Source organism: Lissotriton helveticus, chromosome 4_1, assembly GCF_964261635.1.
Source record: "Lissotriton helveticus chromosome 4_1, aLisHel1.1, whole genome shotgun sequence".
Classification (NCBI taxonomy): domain Eukaryota; kingdom Metazoa; phylum Chordata; class Amphibia; order Caudata; family Salamandridae; genus Lissotriton; species Lissotriton helveticus.
The window spans coordinates 1,833,205,084-1,833,222,857 of NC_136063.1; the positions used below are offsets into that span (position 1 = coordinate 1,833,205,084).

Consider the following 17,774-nt stretch of genomic DNA (forward strand, 5'->3'; position numbering starts at 1 on the left):
AAGCATCCTAGGACTAGTTTCGGTGTTTCACCCTTCCTCGGCCAGGATAGCCTGATTCCAGTGGCACAGTGAGCCCAGTATCCACGTCTGGGCGTACCTGGCGCACTTAGGGCGAGAAAGCAAAAGACACACAATTGATGAACGGAATGCAGAACAAATCAAAACATTCATCCCCAGTCAAGCTATCTGGGTTAAATCCATTATTCTTTTGCTCACCATGCCACCCCAGTTTAGACTTGGCCATTTACAAATCAATCTTGACCCTGTGCCTCATGGGAACAGTCCAGCCTGAACTGCCAAGTTGTCAAGAGCACATGGCAATTCCAGGATCATACACATGTGTGGGCCAGGCCTAGGCCTCTACACACTAGCAAGATTAGAAGGATATCAGGGTCAACATTATTAAAAAACAGGATACCAGATATATGCAATGTGGCAATCAGGCAGGGAAAGACAACTGTACATCATGAAGGGGACATTTCCATCCCAATAAAACCTTTCCCCACCTGCTGGTGTGCCTGTGTCCTCAGCCATCTTCTCTATATTCAATTCTCTAATTCTTATTCTGGCTGGAGACTGGTGAGAAGAAATGCTTATTTTTGAGTTCTCTCTTTATTTCTCATTTACATTATTTGTCAAAACATAAAAAGGTGCAGACCAGTCTATGTGTGCAGGTAGTGGATGACTACAAAAAAACGATCTGCTGTATAAGTTATGCCGTTGTACTTCCTTGATTCAAGAATGGAGGAATAGGTTTATGGATGCAGATTTTTAACCCACTCAATTAATTTGTCATTTCTAAGTGTTTTAATGAAACCAATGTATATCGCACCTACCTTATAACTAATTGTTTTATATTTTCTGTTATAGGGGAAGGTCAGGTGTTTGTAGTTGGATTTTTACATTTTTATTGTATTGTTTATAAATAACTGAAAATAAATACTAAATTGAATTGAAAAGTTGATACATTCATCAGGGAGGAGTGGGGAAAAAACTGCACAGCGAGGTGAAAAATCATTTTCTCAACTGTAACCTTCTGGTAGGCAAGATTCTGGAAAACTGGTTATCCACAACTTCTTCTGCATCTCCCGGTGTCACGGTTTCCGCAACTTGCTGGACATGCACCCTCAGACCCGGTCTACTGGTTATCTACACAGCAGGATCAACACCCAGCAACCTCCTAACCACAGCCTTCCACTACGCCTGTCTGTGTCCTTGCCATCTCATCCTCCATACTAGTGCCTTTGGGCTTATAAACCTGATGCGCTGTGCCTCTGCCTTATCCCCCTCGTTTCATCAGCATGTATTCTATTGGTGTCCGTCCACCTGTCTCCTTTAGACAGTGTTTAATTAAAAAAAAAAATGCATGATTTATTAGTAGCCTGCTGCCGAATGTCAGGGTTCCCGAATGCCATGGCTGCCAGTCTTGATGCCACCGCTTGACTGTTTTTCCGCCACCTTTCACTTGTTACCTCACTCTTACAGGTGCCTCACTCCTGCAAACAGTGGCACACATTTAGCACTTGCTGCTGACCCTTTATTTGGTTCTCTGCCATCCTCCTGAGAGTGGAGTCACAAACAGAGCCCCAAGAATGTGTGACAGATCCAGTCTCCATACAAATGCCATTCCCCCTAATTTTCAAGGCTGGATTTCTTTTCTCATCCTCACCATTTCTCTAGAAACATTGCACAAGAGCTTGTGGTGTAAATGTAAAATCCTTTAACATCAAACATTGTTCAACATATCATACAACATATGAAACATAGGACATACATGCATAAAGCACGTGCAGAAAATATATTTTTTTGCTACATACAGGCCTGGGAATCCTGGCTACCGGTAGAACGTTGTACGCTGGTATCCTCTCCACATAGTCCTGGACAGGCTGAACTGAATCCTCATAGGAAAATTCTTGGCTCTGGGTGTAGACATTGTAGGACATATTTGGTTTCCTTGTGACATGTGGAAATATTGCTTCCTGATGCGGGTAGCTGTTAAAAGTAAACATATTTATTCAAATTGTGTTAGATAGCGTTAATGGAATGAGTAAACAAACAAACAACAACTGCAATTCAGTAAAGATATGCAGCTGGTTCAGTGATAATGCTGGCCTCAATAATTCACCACCACGCAGTTTTCTATACTATCATTAAAAATATACCCCTATTCGGCTTGCAGCAGATTGGACCTTGCATGTTCTCCTTCTTGCCACTTAACTTTGGACCTTATTCTGAATTGGATATGATGTCCCGTCCACTGTTTTACAAGTGCATTGATGTCACTGGCGCTCTAAATATGGCGGACGGGACAGATACACCTCATTAGCCCAACTCTAAGTAAGCCCTTCGTTTTTGGTGAAAGAGCAAAAAGGGTTCTCCTCGAAATTACTCTTTTGCGGTGATGTAATGTGCACCTGCCCACTAACAGTCTACTTTAATTTTAGAGTCTAAGAAGGCCTGAGTTAGAGGTTTGGAGGAAAGAATAATGTATATCAGGAGGATGGAGTAAATTAGTCCGCCACCTTGTTCCGAACAGCTTTGAATATATGATCCAATTTCAGCTCTCTCATGCCCTCTTTGGCCAGGTCACTGAAAGTACGTAGGCACACTCGTCAAAATTCTAAATATTTTTGCAGGCAATCTCGGTGACACCCTCCATTTCTCATATGTGAGGCCCTGTTTCGATCTAAAAAACCTTTTGTTATGGATGTTGCATGCAACAAAAACATATTTCTCTGCAAAATGTGTGTAACTGACTCTCACACATCATCCACAATAAAATAAATAAAAGGAATGAATAAAAGGAATTTAAAATAATCTTTTTAAGAATTATTCAAGGTCATCAGGACAAAACTCTTTATAGAACAGGCTGACTCTATCAAGGGGCCCCCTGAACAGCCCACTTTGCCCATGCCTTAAAATGTCTCTGGCTGACAGCTGCCTCCCCCTCCATCCTGCCGCCCCAGACACATCTCTTAACATCGGCAGGAACTGGTATCAATGTTGTAAAAGTTTGACAGATGGCTTCGTCAAACCTCAAGTTTTCACTGAGTTTTACTTTTTTTCAAAAACAAACTCTCAAAGCAGGAGGTTGTTTTTGAATAAAGTAAAACTAAGGACTAAGGACCCCTACACCATGGGAGTTTTTTCCCATAATGAGGCGGCATTGCTGTCACTTACCGCCAGGTGACAAAACAGTAAACAAGCATTTACAATGCAATGGTTTTGCCTTTGTTAAAGTTAGAGCTATTGGCATTGCTCTTGACACTCTGAAGCTCCACTCTGAAGCTCCACTCTGCACTCTGAAGCTCCACTCTGCACTCTGAAGCTCCACTCTGCACTCTGAAGCTCCACTCTGCACTCTGAAGCTCCACTCTGCACTCTGAAGCTCCACTCTGCACTCTGAAGCTGCACTCTGAAGCTCCACTCTGCACTCTGAAGCTGCACTCTGAAGCTCCACTCTGAAGCTCCACTCTGAAGCTCCACTCTGAAGCTCCACTCTGAAGCTCCACTCTGAAGCTCCACTCTGAAGCTCCACTCTGAAGCTCCACTCTGAAGCTCCACTCTGAAGCTCCACTCTGAAGCTCCACTCTGAAGCTCCACTCTGAAGCTCCACTCTGAAGCTCCACTCTGAAGCTCCACTCTGAAGCTCCACTCTGAAGCTCCACTCTGAAGCTCCACTCTGCACTCTGAAGCTCCACTCTGCACTCTGAAGCTCCACTCTGCACTCTGAAGCTCCACTCTGCACTCTGAAGCTCCACTCTGAATCTGCACTCTGAAGCTCCACTCTGAATCTGCACTCTGAAGCTCCACTCTGAATCTGCACTCTGAAGCTCCACTCTGCACTCTGAAGCTCCACTCTGCACTCTGAAGCTCCACTCTGCACTCTGAAGCTCCACTCTGAAGCTCCACTCTGAAGCTCCACTCTGAAGCTCCACTCTGAAGCTCCACTCTGAAGCTCCACTCTGAAGCTCCACTCTGAAGCTCCACTCTGAAGCTCCACTCTGAAGCTCCACTCTGAAGCTCCACTCTGCACTCTGAAGCTCCACTCTGAAGCTCCACTCTGAAGCTCCACTCTGAAGCTCCACTCTGAAGCTCCACTCTGAAGCTCCACTCTGAAGCTCCACTCTGCACTCTGAAGCTCCACTCTGCACTCTGAAGCTCCACTCTGAAGCTCCACTCTGCACTCTGAAGCTCCACTCTGCACTCTGAAGCTCCACTCTGAAGCTCCACTCTGAATCTGCACTCTGAAGCTCCACTCTGAAGCTCCACTCTGAAGCTCCACTCTGAAGCTCCACTCTGCACTCTGAAGCTCCACTCTGAATCTGCACTCTGAAGCTCCACTCTGCACTCTGAAGCTCCACTCTGAATCTGCACTCTGATGCTCCACTCTGAATCTGCACTCTGAAGCTCCACTCTGCACTCTGAATCTGCACTCTGAAGCTCCACTCTGCACTCTGAATCTGCACTCTGCAGCTCCACTCTGAATCTGCAGCTCCACTCTGCACTCTGAAGCTGCACTCTGAATCTCCACTCTGAAGCTGCACTCTGAATCTGCACTCTGAATCTGCACTCTGAAGCTCCACTCTGAATCTGCACTCTGAATCTGCACTCTGAATCTGCACTCTGAATCTGCACTCTGAATCTGCACTCTGAATCTGCACTCTGAATCTGCACTCTGAATCTGCACTCTGAAGCTCCACTCTGAATCTGCACTCTGAAGCTCCACTCTGAATCTGCACTCTGAAGCTCCACTCTGCACTCTGAAGCTCCACTCTGAAGCTCCACTCTGAAGCTCCACTCTGAAGCTCCACTCTGAAGCTCCACTCTGAAGCTCCACTCTGAAGCTCCACTCTGCACTCTGAATCTGCACTCTGAAGCTCCACTCTGCACTCTGAAGCTCCACTCTGCACTCTGAATCTGCACTCTGAAGCTCCACTCTGCACTCTGAAGCTCCACTCTGCACTCTGAAGCTCCACTCTGCACTCTGAAGCTCCACTCTGAATCTGCACTCTGAATCTGCACTCTGAAGCTCCACTCTGCACTCTGAAGCTCCACTCTGAAGCTCCACTCTGAAGCTCCACTCTGAAGCTCCACTCTGAAGCTCCACTCTGAAGCTCCACTCTGAAGCTCCACTCTGAAGCTCCACTCTGAAGCTCCACTCTGAAGCTCCACTCTGAAGCTCCACTCTGAAGCTCCACTCTGAAGCTCCACTCTGAAGCTCCACTCTGAAGCTCCACTCTGAAGCTCCACTCTGCACTCTGAATCTGCACTCTGAAGCTCCACTCTGCACTCTGAAGCTCCACTCTGCACTCTGAAGCTCCACTCTGAATCTGCACTCTGAAGCTCCACTCTGCACTCTGAAGCTCCACTCTGAATCTGCACTCTGAAGCTCCACTCTGCACTCTGAAGCTCCACTCTGAATCTGCACTCTGAAGCTCCACTCTGCACTCTGAAGCTCCACTCTGCACTCTGAAGCTCCACTCTGAAGCTCCACTCTGAAGCTCCACTCTGCACTCTGAAGCTGCACTCTGATGCTCCACTCTGATGCTCCACTCTGAAGCTCCACTCTGAAGCTCCACTCTGAAGCTCCACTCTGAAGCTCCACTCTGAAGCTCCACTCTGAAGCTCCACTCTGAAGCTCCACTCTGAAGCTCCACTCTGAAGCTCCACTCTGAAGCTCCACTCTGAAGCTCCACTCTGAAGCTCCACTCTGAAGCTCCACTCTGAAGCTCCACTCTGAAGCTCCACTCTGAAGCTCCACTCTGAAGCTCCACTCTGAAGCTCCACTCTGCAGCTCCACTCTGAAGCTCCACTCTGAAGCTCCACTCTGCACTCTGAATCTGCACTCTGAAGCTCCACTCTGCACTCTGAAGCTCCACTCTGCACTCTGAAGCTCCACTCTGAATCTGCACTCTGAAGCTCCACTCTGAATCTGCACTCTGAAGCTCCACTCTGAATCTGCACTCTGAAGCTCCACTCTGCACTCTGAAGCTCCACTCTGCACTCTGAAGCTCCACTCTGAATCTGCACTCTGAAGCTCCACTCTGCACTCTGAAGCTCCACTCTGCACTCTGATGCTCCACTCTGATGCTCCACTCTGAAGCTCCACTCTGAAGCTCCACTCTGAAGCTCCACTCTGAAGCTCCACTCTGAAGCTCCACTCTGAAGCTCCACTCTGAAGCTCCACTCTGAAGCTCCACTCTGAAGCTCCACTCTGAAGCTCCACTCTGATGCTCCACTCTGAAGCTCCACTCTGAAGCTCCACGCTGAAGCTCCACTCTGAAGCTCCACTCTGAAGCTCCACTCTGAAGCTCCACTCTGAAGCTCCACTCTGCACTCTGAAGCTCCACTCTGCACTCTGAAGCTCCACTCTGAAGCTCCACTCTGCACTCTGAAGCTCCACTCTGCACTCTGAAGCTCCACTCTGAAGCTCCACTCTGCACTCTGAAGCTCCACTCTGAATCTGCACTCTGAAGCTCCACTCTGCACTCTGAAGCTCCACTCTGAATCTGCACTCTGAAGCTCCACTCTGCACTCTGAAGCTCCACTCTGAATCTGCACTCTGATGCTCCACTCTGAATCTGCACTCTGAAGCTCCACTCTGCACTCTGAATCTGCACTCTGCAGCTCCACTCTGAATCTGCAGCTCCACTCTGCACTCTGAAGCTCCACTCTGAATCTCCACTCTGAATCTCCACTCTGAAGCTCCACTCTGAAGCTCCACTCTGAAGCTCCACTCTGAAGCTCCACTCTGAAGCTCCACTCTGAAGCTCCACTCTGAAGCTCCACTCTGCACTCTGAAGCTCCACTCTGAATCTGCACTCTGAATCTGCACTCTGAAGCTCCACTCTGAAGCTCCACTCTGAAGCTCCACTCTGAAGCTCCACTCTGAAGCTCCACTCTGAAGCTCCACTCTGAAGCTCCACTCTGAAGCTCCACTCTGAAGCTCCACTCTGCACTCTGAAGCTCCACTCTGAAGCTCCACTCTGCACTCTGAAGCTCCACTCTGAAGCTCCACTCTGCACTCTGAAGCTCCACTCTGAAGCTCCACTCTGCACTCTGAAGCTCCACTCTGAAGCTCCACTCTGCACTCTGAAGCTCCACTCTGAATCTGCACTCTGAATCTGCACTCTGAAGCTCCACTCTGAAGCTCCACTCTGAAGCTCCACTCTGAAGCTCCACTCTGAAGCTCCACTCTGAAGCTCCACTCTGCAGCTCCACTCTGAAGCTCCACTCTGAAGCTCCACTCTGAAGCTCCACTCTGAAGCTCCACTCTGAAGCTCCACTCTGCACTCTGAAGCTCCACTCTGAATCTGCACTCTGAAGCTCCACTCTGCACTCTGAAGCTCCACTCTGAAGCTCCACTCTGAAGCTCCACTCTGCACTCTGAATCTGCACTCTGCAGCTCCACTCTGAATCTGCAGCTCCACTCTGCACTCTGAAGCTCCACTCTGAATCTCCACTCTGAAGCTCCACTCTGAAGCTCCACTCTGAAGCTCCACTCTGAAGCTCCACTCTGAAGCTCCACTCTGAAGCTCCACTCTGAAGCTCCACTCTGAAGCTCCACTCTGCACTCTGAAGCTCCACTCTGCACTCTGAATCTGCACTCTGAATCTGCACTCTGAAGCTCCACTCTGAAGCTCCACTCTGAAGCTCCACTCTGAAGCTCCACTCTGAAGCTCCACTCTGAAGCTCCACTCTGAAGCTCCACTCTGAAGCTCCACTCTGCACTCTGAAGCTCCACTCTGCACTCTGAAGCTCCACTCTGAAGCTCCACTCTGAAGCTCCACTCTGAAGCTCCACTCTGAAGCTCCACTCTGCACTCTGAAGCTCCACTCTGCACTCTGAAGCTCCACTCTGCACTCTGAAGCTCCACTCTGAAGCTCCACTCTGCACTCTGAAGCTCCACTCTGAAGCTCCACTCTGCACTCTGAAGCTCCACTCTGAAGCTCCACTCTGCACTCTGAAGCTCCACTCTGCACTCTGAAGCTCCACTCTGCACTCTGAAGCTCCACTCTGAAGCTCCACTCTGCACTCTGAAGCTCCACTCTGCACTCTGAAGCTCCACTCTGAAGCTCCACTCTGCACTCTGAAGCTCCACTCTGAATCTGCACTCTGAAGCTCCACTCTGCACTCTGCAGCTCCACTCTGAAGCTCCACTCTGAAGCTCCACTCTGAAGCTCCACTCTGCACTCTGAAGCTCCACTCTGAAGCTCCACTCTGAAGCTCCACTCTGAAGCTCCACTCTGAAGCTCCACTCTGAAGCTCCACTCTGAAGCTCCACTCTGAAGCTCCACTCTGAAGCTCCACTCTGAAGCTCCACTCTGAAGCTCCACTCTGCACTCTGAAGCTCCACTCTGAAGCTCCACTCTGAAGCTCCACTCTGAAGCTCCACTCTGAAGCTCCACTCTGAAGCTCCACTCTGAAGCTCCACTCTGAAGCTCCACTCTGAAGCTCCACTCTGAAGCTCCACTCTGAAGCTCCACTCTGAAGCTCCACTCTGCACTCTGAAGCTCCACTCTGAATCTGCACTCTGAAGCTCCACTCTGCACTCTGAAGCTCCACTCTGCACTCTGAAGCTCCACTCTGAAGCTCCACTCTGCACTCTGAAGCTCCACTCTGCACTCTGAAGCTCCACTCTGAAGCTCCACTCTGAAGCTCCACTCTGCACTCTGAAGCTCCACTCTGAAGCTCCACTCTGAAGCTCCACTCTGAAGCTCCACTCTGAAGCTCCACTCTGCACTCTGAAGCTCCACTCTGCACTCTGAAGCTCCACTCTGCACTCTGAAGCTCCACTCTGAAGCTCCACTCTGAAGCTCCACTCTGAAGCTCCACTCTGAAGCTCCACTCTGAAGCTCCACTCTGAAGCTCCACTCTGCACTCTGAAGCTCCACTCTGAAGCTCCACTCTGCACTCTGAAGCTCCACTCTGAAGCTCCACTCTGCACTCTGAAGCTCCACTCTGAATCTGCACTCTGAAGCTCCACTCTGCACTCTGAAGCTCCACTCTGAATCTGCACTCTGAAGCTCCACTCTGCACTCTGAAGCTCCACTCTGAATCTGCACTCTGAAGCTCCACTCTGCACTCTGAAGCTCCACTCTGCACTCTGAAGCTCCACTCTGAAGCTCCACTCTGAAGCTCCACTCTGAAGCTCCACTCTGAAGCTCCACTCTGCACTCTGAAGCTCCACTCTGCACTCTGAAGCTCCACTCTGCACTCTGAAGCTCCACTCTGAAGCTCCACTCTGAAGCTCCACTCTGAAGCTCCACTCTGAAGCTCCACTCTGAAGCTCCACTCTGAAGCTCCACTCTGAAGCTCCACTCTGCACTCTGAAGCTCCACTCTGAAGCTCCACTCTGCACTCTGAAGCTCCACTCTGAAGCTCCACTCTGCACTCTGAAGCTCCACTCTGCACTCTGAAGCTCCACTCTGAAGCTCCACTCTGCACTCTGAAGCTCCACTCTGAAGCTCCACTCTGCACTCTGAAGCTCCACTCTGAAGCTCCACTCTGCACTCTGAAGCTCCACTCTGCACTCTGAAGCTCCACTCTGCACTCTGAAGCTCCACTCTGAAGCTCCACTCTGCACTCTGAAGCTCCACTCTGCACTCTGAAGCTCCACTCTGAAGCTCCACTCTGCACTCTGAAGCTCCACTCTGAATCTGCACTCTGAAGCTCCACTCTGAAGCTCCACTCTGAAGCTCCACTCTGAAGCTCCACTCTGAAGCTCCACTCTGAAGCTCCACTCTGAAGCTCCACTCTGAAGCTCCACTCTGAAGCTCCACTCTGAAGCTCCACTCTGCACTCTGAAGCTCCACTGAAGCTACACACCGCGCAGGGCAGCTCTGGATGCTGATGCGAGAGGCCAGCTGGGAGGCGCGCTGCTCGTCTTCCTGCTCGTGCTGACTCTGAGAGAAAACTTGTTTTCATTGGGAGAGCGGCCTTCAAAGACCCGGTCACTGCGCCTCTCCGAGTGTTTAGCTTGGGATAAAATGGGCGCAGTGTTGTGGTGATGACAGTAGAGCAAGGGAGGTGCCGGCAATGCCGGAACAGACTCGGGGGCGTTCCCGGCGTCGCGTGACGTCGGCAAAAGGGAAAGAATGTCAGGAACGCCCCCGTGTCTGGTCCGGCATTGACGGACAGGCCCCTCGTCCAATGGCAAGGCTCCGTTTACGGAGCCAGCCAATCAATGACGAGGGCCGACCCAAAGCACCCTACAGTTCTCAACAGGATTTCGCCTGCGCGAAAAGCTGCGCAGAGCGCAGCTTTCGCTAGGCAAAACCTAAAAAAAAAAGCCTGATGGCTATCCTCTGACAGCCTGTAATCTGTTGGGCTGGCGGAGGAGTATATATTCGGCAGAGCTAGAGTAGAGTGGTCACGTTGGCAGAGTGGTGGTGATGGGAGTTGACGAGAAGTTCTTCGGTGGCCTTGATTCAGCTGTGGGGAGGGGCGATGATGGCAATGGTGTACGGTGGACGTGTTGATGGCGTGATGTATACAATAAAGGTCAGTCCAGGAGAGTTCTGTGGGGTGGCTGTAGTTGAAGTTCCTGCTGGCTGAGAAGACAGTCTCGAGCGTGTGGCTATGTGGGTTGGTGCAATGACTAGCTGCTTGAGTCCGATGTTGGCGTGGTTCCCCAGGAGGGGGGTGGTGTTCTGGTTACTGGGGTTGTCCAGGTGGAACTTGAAGTTTCCGAGCAGGATGTAGTTGGTGAATGGGAGAGAATGGTGTGCGATGAAGTCTACTATGGCATTGGCTCATGGCCCAGGGGGTAGTGTTGGGCTTCATCCGGATCTGGAAGTGGAGGTGTTCCATGGTTGCCATTTGGGTCATTAGAGTGCGTAGTCAGTCGGAGTGTGCTTTTGTAGATGATGGCAATATCTCCTCCTGGCTGGTCAGGATGGTTCTTGTGGGTGATTTTGTAGCCGTCGGGGATGGCGATGGCGTTGTCCGATCTGGAGAAGAGGTTGGTCCAGGTTTCAGTGAAGAAGGCGATGTCTGAAGAGGTGGCGTCGAGGAGGTCCCAGATTTATGTGGCATGTTTGTAGAGGGACTGCAAGTTGAGGAGGATCCATTTGAGCCGGTTGGGTGCGCTGTTGGTCAGCTAGGCAGCTAGAGGTGCTAGTGTGCTGATGTGGCAGGAGGTGCGTTGGCAGTTTTGGAAGCCCCAGGGTGCAAGGGTATTCTTCAGTGATGCTAGATGGCAGGTGGCGTAGCGTCCAGGTTTGAGGGCGAGGAGGGTGCTTGCGGCCTAGTGGTGGAGTGCCTGAAAGGCAGGGACCCCATACTCGGCACAGTACAGGGGCGGACGGATGCAGACTGGCTTGCCTTAGGCGCATCAGTGGCACGCTCGCATGGCCACACAGTGTCTGCCATTAAGTAGTACTGCAGTGGGGCTGGACAGCTGGGAGACGGGAAACTCAGGAAAGTAAACTGGAGGGGGCAGGGACGTGGGGGATTGCAGCGGAAACAAGGAAGAGGATAGGCAAATAAGAACTGCAAAAAAGCAAAGGAAAAACAAAGCAAAGTAAAAAAAAGACAAAGGTAGAAAAGCAATGGAGAAGAGCAGAAAGATGAACAGAAACAGCAGAAAAGAGGGACAGGAGGTCAGTAAAGCTGCAGAGCAGTGACCTTCTACCACTGGACCACCAGGGAGGAGGTGTAGGCAAGAGCCTGTGGCTGGAGGAGGGACTTGAACAGCTGACCTCCGGGTCAGAGGAACCAGCAGCAGCAGATGAGGACAGCAGCAGCAAGACGGTGCAGAGCTGTGGGAAGAGGAAGTCCACTAAGGGTTAGTCCCTCGTACACCCAAAAGCAAACTAACAGGGGGCAAGAAAAGGCAGCACCACCCAGTTGCATCTTCCGATATACCAGTGACAACCAGATTCTGTGTTCACCAGCGAGTAACGGCGGATCAAGTTGCATACCCAAGGGCCTGGTCCAGAACCAGCACACGTGCCCCTGGCACCCACTGCCACCAATGGCTGATCTCAGCAACTTGAGCCAGTTAGTGGAGTCCCCCACCAGTCTTGTGTAGTGCCCTCACTGATGTAGATCAGCCACAGGGCAGGGATTGCTGAAGGCACGGTGTGCGTCACCCACAGGCGCTAGGCCTGGGCCCGACTCACCCCTGGGCCTCCTCCACTACCCGTCCCACCTTCTCCTCACCAGGACATTGACACTGGGGCTCAATACACTGCACGCTCTCCATGTCTGTGACTCAGCCAGCAGGAGCCTCAGTCAGGTGGGATTTCACAAACCAGGGTATAGCAGTTGCCACCAAGTCCCCTGGGGGACCTCCTGATGCAGGTAATGCAACAGGACACCCTTAGGCGTGAAGTTGCAGCGCTCCCACCACACATGTTTGGCGCAGCTCAGGGTCCTCACCCTCCACAGTGTCAAGCCAGCGCAACATCCTCCAGCCTGTGATGCAGAGAGGTGCGATCCACCATTGTTAATCTCCTCGGGGTACCCCGGTGTAGTGGTGGCACCTGGTATACTATGCAGACCTCTCTACGTTGGTGCACAGGTGCACCTCTACCATTCACATCTCCAAGGTGCACCAGGCGGCTTTCACACACAGCTCAGCAATGTGTCTCCATGCGACCTGACAGACTTCACCACCAGGTAAGGGCCATTGTCAACACCTCAATGTCTACCACCAAGGTCCAGCACCTCTGCCTCCCACTCTGGGTCACAGACGCAGGTCCAGCGAGGCCTCTGGGCCCCAGGGACTGTCCCCACTTTCTAGGTTTTGGCTGCTATGGTGTTGCAAAGAGGGCGCTATAAGAAGTGATGCATCACTGGTTGTTCCCAGCGATGTGCCTCGTTCCATAACTGCAGCCCTGAATCAGCATTTCATCTTCTCCTGGGGCTCTAGCTGGTCATCCCGGCTGTTGGGGTTTAGGGAGTTGTTGTTGATCTGTGCTGCACTTGGCCCTGGCTGCTCCATTCTGCATGCCATTGGTTTTATTTCCTATTTTTCATTGGAGGTGGACTTATAGGCCATTTTTGCCTCTAGAGGCAAAAATAGTCACGTTGGGCTCACTAACATGAGTTTTTTGCTGATAATGGGCCTTTCATCACTTTTCTCATCAACATTTTTATCGCCTTGACGCTTGTGTTAGCAGCATTTTTCACCACAGCTAACTGTTACTATACCCATGTAGCGATGTATTGGAAATAAATTGCTACCAGGGCGCTAGTTTTTGGTGATAGGCCACATTAGGAAAACTGCTACTAACGCTAAAGATAGTTAGCAGCAGCTCTTGTACATATACCCCGTAGAGCCCTGATCATAACAGTAAATTGGGTTGTAAAAATATGTTTGTGACCAAATTTACATTTTTGACCCCTACCAGAAATTCCAGGCAGGTGTAAATGGTTTTATGAGTAGGGGTTTCTCTACAATGAATGTATGATAGAAAGGGCCACTCATAATGAGTGTTTTTTTTTTATAACTCTTTTTATTGGTGCAGGTAATCTCAATGGTCGGTACATATACATAAGCAGTATTATCACAGTGTTACATTGTCAGGAGCACACACAAAATACCATTGTCAAGGAATAAGGGCACAAGATGGAGATATTATACATCACTTTAGGGGGTCAGCGGTTAGTCAAAGGAAGGGATCACATAAATTCCCATGGAATTCGTTCCACTTTGACCAGATTGCAATCCATTTCCAGGGGCAGCCCGAGCTACATAGACTGTCTAATCCTGCAGCATACATCAGTCATTGTCCTTTTTCCATGCACCAAGCTTTGGAGGTGTTACTGCCCCCTACAGACGAGCTATGTTGCGCTTAGCTATCATCAGGCCAAGCGTCACCCAAGTTCTGCCTTTTGCTGCCAGGTCTGTGGGCTCCCAGATGTTTAAGAGGCATCACTTGATTTCATGCCGGAGTTCCACCCCCCAGACAGCCCGCATACAGTGATGGACTCGCTTCCAGTAGGTTTGAATCAGAGGACACTCCCATATAATACGCGTGAACGTACCCACATCTCCGCATTGCCATCTACAGAGCCCTCCTGTGCTTCTGCCCATTAATACCAGGCGGGTGGCAGAGATGTAGCTGCGATGTAGAATTTTCAATTGTATCAGCCTTAGTTTAGCCGATATTGCCACCTCCTTAAGGGAGGAGAGCGCTTCCCTCCATTCCTCATCGTCGATCTCTGTTCCGTCATTTTCCCACTTTCGCCTGAGTTCGAGTAGGGGGTCAAGGGTGTGGTGTATGAGTTTCTTGTATGTGAGGGAGATGGCTTTGTCCAGTAAGAGACCGTCCAACAGTCCTCCAGGGGAGAGGATTCGGGAAGTGACGTTCCGGGTGGAATGTTTGCAAGGAGTGTCTGACCTGCGCATATCGAAAAAACTCTGCCTGTGCTAGTTCATACGTCTGCTGCAGTGAAGCAAATGATACCATTCCTTTTGGTCCCCTTAGATCTTTGATACGGGAGATCACAATCAGGTCCCAGTTTCTGAACCCTTTAGTGCGACCCAGTGTACCTAGCTTCTCCGAAACCCAGAGCGGAGTAGCCAGCATCAATCTGTTCAACCATCCCAGACTGCGGCTTACAATATGCCAAAGTTGGATCAAGTGTTTTGTGGGCCCAGTGAGGGGGTATTTATTAGGTGTAGAGTAAAGAACTGTCTCGAAATTCCCACCCGGGAGGAGCCATCTATCCATCCCGTAGCCAGGACTGTACCCGCCGCAGTAAGCGCCCTGGTTGATAGCCGAGAGGTGGGCCGCCCAGTAATATTTCCTGATGTCAGGAAGTGCAATTCCCCCATCGGACCACCCCAGTGTAAGCTTATGGAGTGAGATACGTGGCGTCCCCGCCCACAATAGATCCCTCTCGGTGGCCTCGATTTCTTTAAAGTACTTGTGTGGGACTAGGTCCGGGTAGTTCTGGAGAGCGTGTGGAAAAGTAAATTTTGCCATGTTCTGTGTCCCTACGTGTCATCCATCATATGTTATGTGTGCATGATTAAATATGCATATGCATTCCCCATGTTCGATTCAAGACGCAATTATAGTTGTGTCCACCTCTAGTATGCCAGTTTCTAGTCCTCGTGAATACTACGAATATCAGGCCTATGTAAAGCTACGTTGCCACGTTTCTCAGTGTGCACGTTATTCCATTATAAAGTCCCCGTTTCTAGGCCTCAAAAGGGCCTGGACACCAGATTCAGCTCCTGTCTCCTGCAGCCCCGCTGAGGAGCGATACAGCCCCCACCTGTATCCTCGACCCTTCACTTACTTCCTGCCTCGCAGTGCCCGGTCCAGCCTGGCTCTGCCTCTGAGTCTGCCAAAAGTATGTTATAGTTCCAGTTATCAGTTCAGTCCTCCTTCTCTGCATTCCTAAGCTACTGAACTGCATCAATAGTTTCCGTCATTGTCTAGCCTTCACGTCTCCACGTTAGAGAAATACTGCATTCAATGGTCATTTAATATTCTTCATCACGCACTACATGTAGAATAATGCATGCTCCAGTCTTAGTGTCTGCTATCCTTTCCCCTCCTAACTTCTAGTTTATATCAACATGTTCTCTAAACATCAGATACTAGATACTGTTTAGGTACATGTCGCCCTGACTCTCCAGACTTCAGTCTCTGCTCCTAGCACAGAGTTCATAGCCCCCAGCTTCTCCTAGTGATACGTCATTGCTAGTTTGCGCGCACCATTAGGTTAGAGGTCCCGGCTCCTTAGGTAGCCCCCTCCATGGTTTCCGCCCCATTCATGACATATTCTGTTACGTTTGCATCACATGTCTATGTATACGCCCTGTTACACCCACTTTCACCTTTATCTTTCGCGATTGCTACGCGTCATGCCTTCTGCTCCACCCACTGCTACGCCTACTGCAATGTAATGCTATGTGTTTGCGTTATGTATATATGCTGATGTACTGTTATTAAAAGTTGTCCTTATCCTTTTCCTGCCCCAGGCAAGCGCTTGCCATCCTATTCCTGTGCAGGTTGTCCTGTTCCTGTCCTTTATGCTGTAATAAACCTGCAAACTCCTACTACCTCGAATCTTGACTCTTATTTTATTGAGCTATCTGTTATTCATTTATGTATTCAAAAATAGGGTATTATTTATTTATTTACCACATAATGGCGCCCGAATAGGGACTTGCCCTTTCCCCACGCGTCGGTGAAGCCACGCCGACCCCCTGACCCTCTGCAGTCGTGACGGAACTCTTCTGCGCACCGGCAGATATTTCTGCTTCAAGTATCCCTCAGGCCCACGGAGGAGACGGAGGAGGCGGTCCAGCATCCAAACGAGACGGTGGAGGAACGCGGCGAGTCCCGACCAGAGCCCAAGCCGAGAGTCCAAGGTCCGAGGTATCCGGAGGTCCACCCGTAACTGAAGTCCGAAGTTCGTCGTCCGTCGTCGTAGCAGTTCAGTCCGATCCGAGGCCTTCCGTTCTTGCTGCCCGGTGAGTACCATTACTGGGGTAGTATCTAGACAGGGTCAATCTAAATTGACTCTGGTCCGTGGGTTGGTGGTACACAGACTCACAAACGAAGTGTTCACCTAGGTGGATACGGGTCTTGATGCGTCCCTTTATGGGACCGGTATGTTCCGTACTGTTTCAGCAGTGCATCCAGTAACTCTAGTCTGTTCCGTTCTCGAGAAATTCTTGTGTTTCTGTTTTCAGTATTCCAGGTAATATTCTGTCCGAACTGTTATGTTATGATGTTGTTCAATGTATTTCCAATGTCGTGGTATGCCTGAATTGTTCTCCCAATTGTTATTGTTCCTCGTGTATTGTATTGTGTTCCGATTCAAGTTTACAATGTCTCTCTTTTCGAGATTACGTCAGCTAAAAACTAGAAAGGGTTTGTTAGAAGAAGCAGTTCCTGTTCCGCCGAGGGACAGTCCAGGTCACTTTATGTATCAGAAGCATGGCATAAGCGCCATATTGTATCTAGATTTATGGGTAGAGTATACCAAACAGTTAGAAGAAAAGTATAGATGGCCCGTATCGGGTACATGGGATGCCGAGTGCATCATGCGAGTAGAAGAAGCATTATGGAAAAAGAAAGCCAGACAGTCACAGAAAGATGCCATTGAGTTATGGCGCAAAGAATCTCATAAAAGAACCGAAAAAGAAATCAGAAAGTCAGAATTAAGTAGAGAATCCTTAGAACGAGTACAAGAAAAAGAACTAATCGAGATAGGTGAACAAGTCAAAGCCGAACAGTCAGACAGACAGAGGCATGCCCTTAATAGGGGTATGTATCCTCTTCTTGCCGAGGGCTTGCCAAAAGCGACCCCAGAGGCATCCAGTAATTTCCCGCTACCATTAGTTCCGACCAAGCTACGTCACAAACAGACCGCAGCTGATATTTTTATTTCGTCCTATTTGGACGACACAGTCCCAGAATATGCAAATCCTGTTCGCACTCCGCCAGTCCCTGTAAATCAGGCACTTCCCGCTCCTCCAGACACCGGAGTACCTGTTACGGAACCCCCGGTCCAGCCCGCCATACAAGTCCAGCCTGCATTTCCATTTCCCACTCTGCCAGGACGAAGAGCCTCAGTAGACGACTCTAGTTTAGGGGCCGCAGGGGGAGGTACTCCTCAAACCCCGCCGCCACACAAGCGTTTAACAACAGCCGAATTACATGCACAAGCGTCACAGCGTACGCCCAGACATCAGTCTGTAGCAGAAATAAGAAAATCCCTTGCCGAATGCGGCTATGATCCAGTCCCAGGCGAGGATAATATGGTTTTATATTCATTCCGCGTAAGAAAGGTGGCCG

The 17,774-nt window shown here is 50.0% G+C and overlaps 1 protein-coding gene across 1 annotated transcript in view; it reads right to left on the reverse strand.

Moving 5' to 3' along the window:
- Positions 1 to 17,774, reverse strand: part of LOC144829383 (uncharacterized) — a 193,935-nt gene that overhangs the window by 79,642 nt on the left and 96,519 nt on the right. The window contains exon 6 of the mRNA XM_078688478.1: positions 1,818 to 1,992. Coding sequence (XP_078544604.1) covers positions 1,818 to 1,992 — 175 coding nt within the window. The remainder of the gene's footprint in view (positions 1 to 1,817; positions 1,993 to 17,774) is intronic.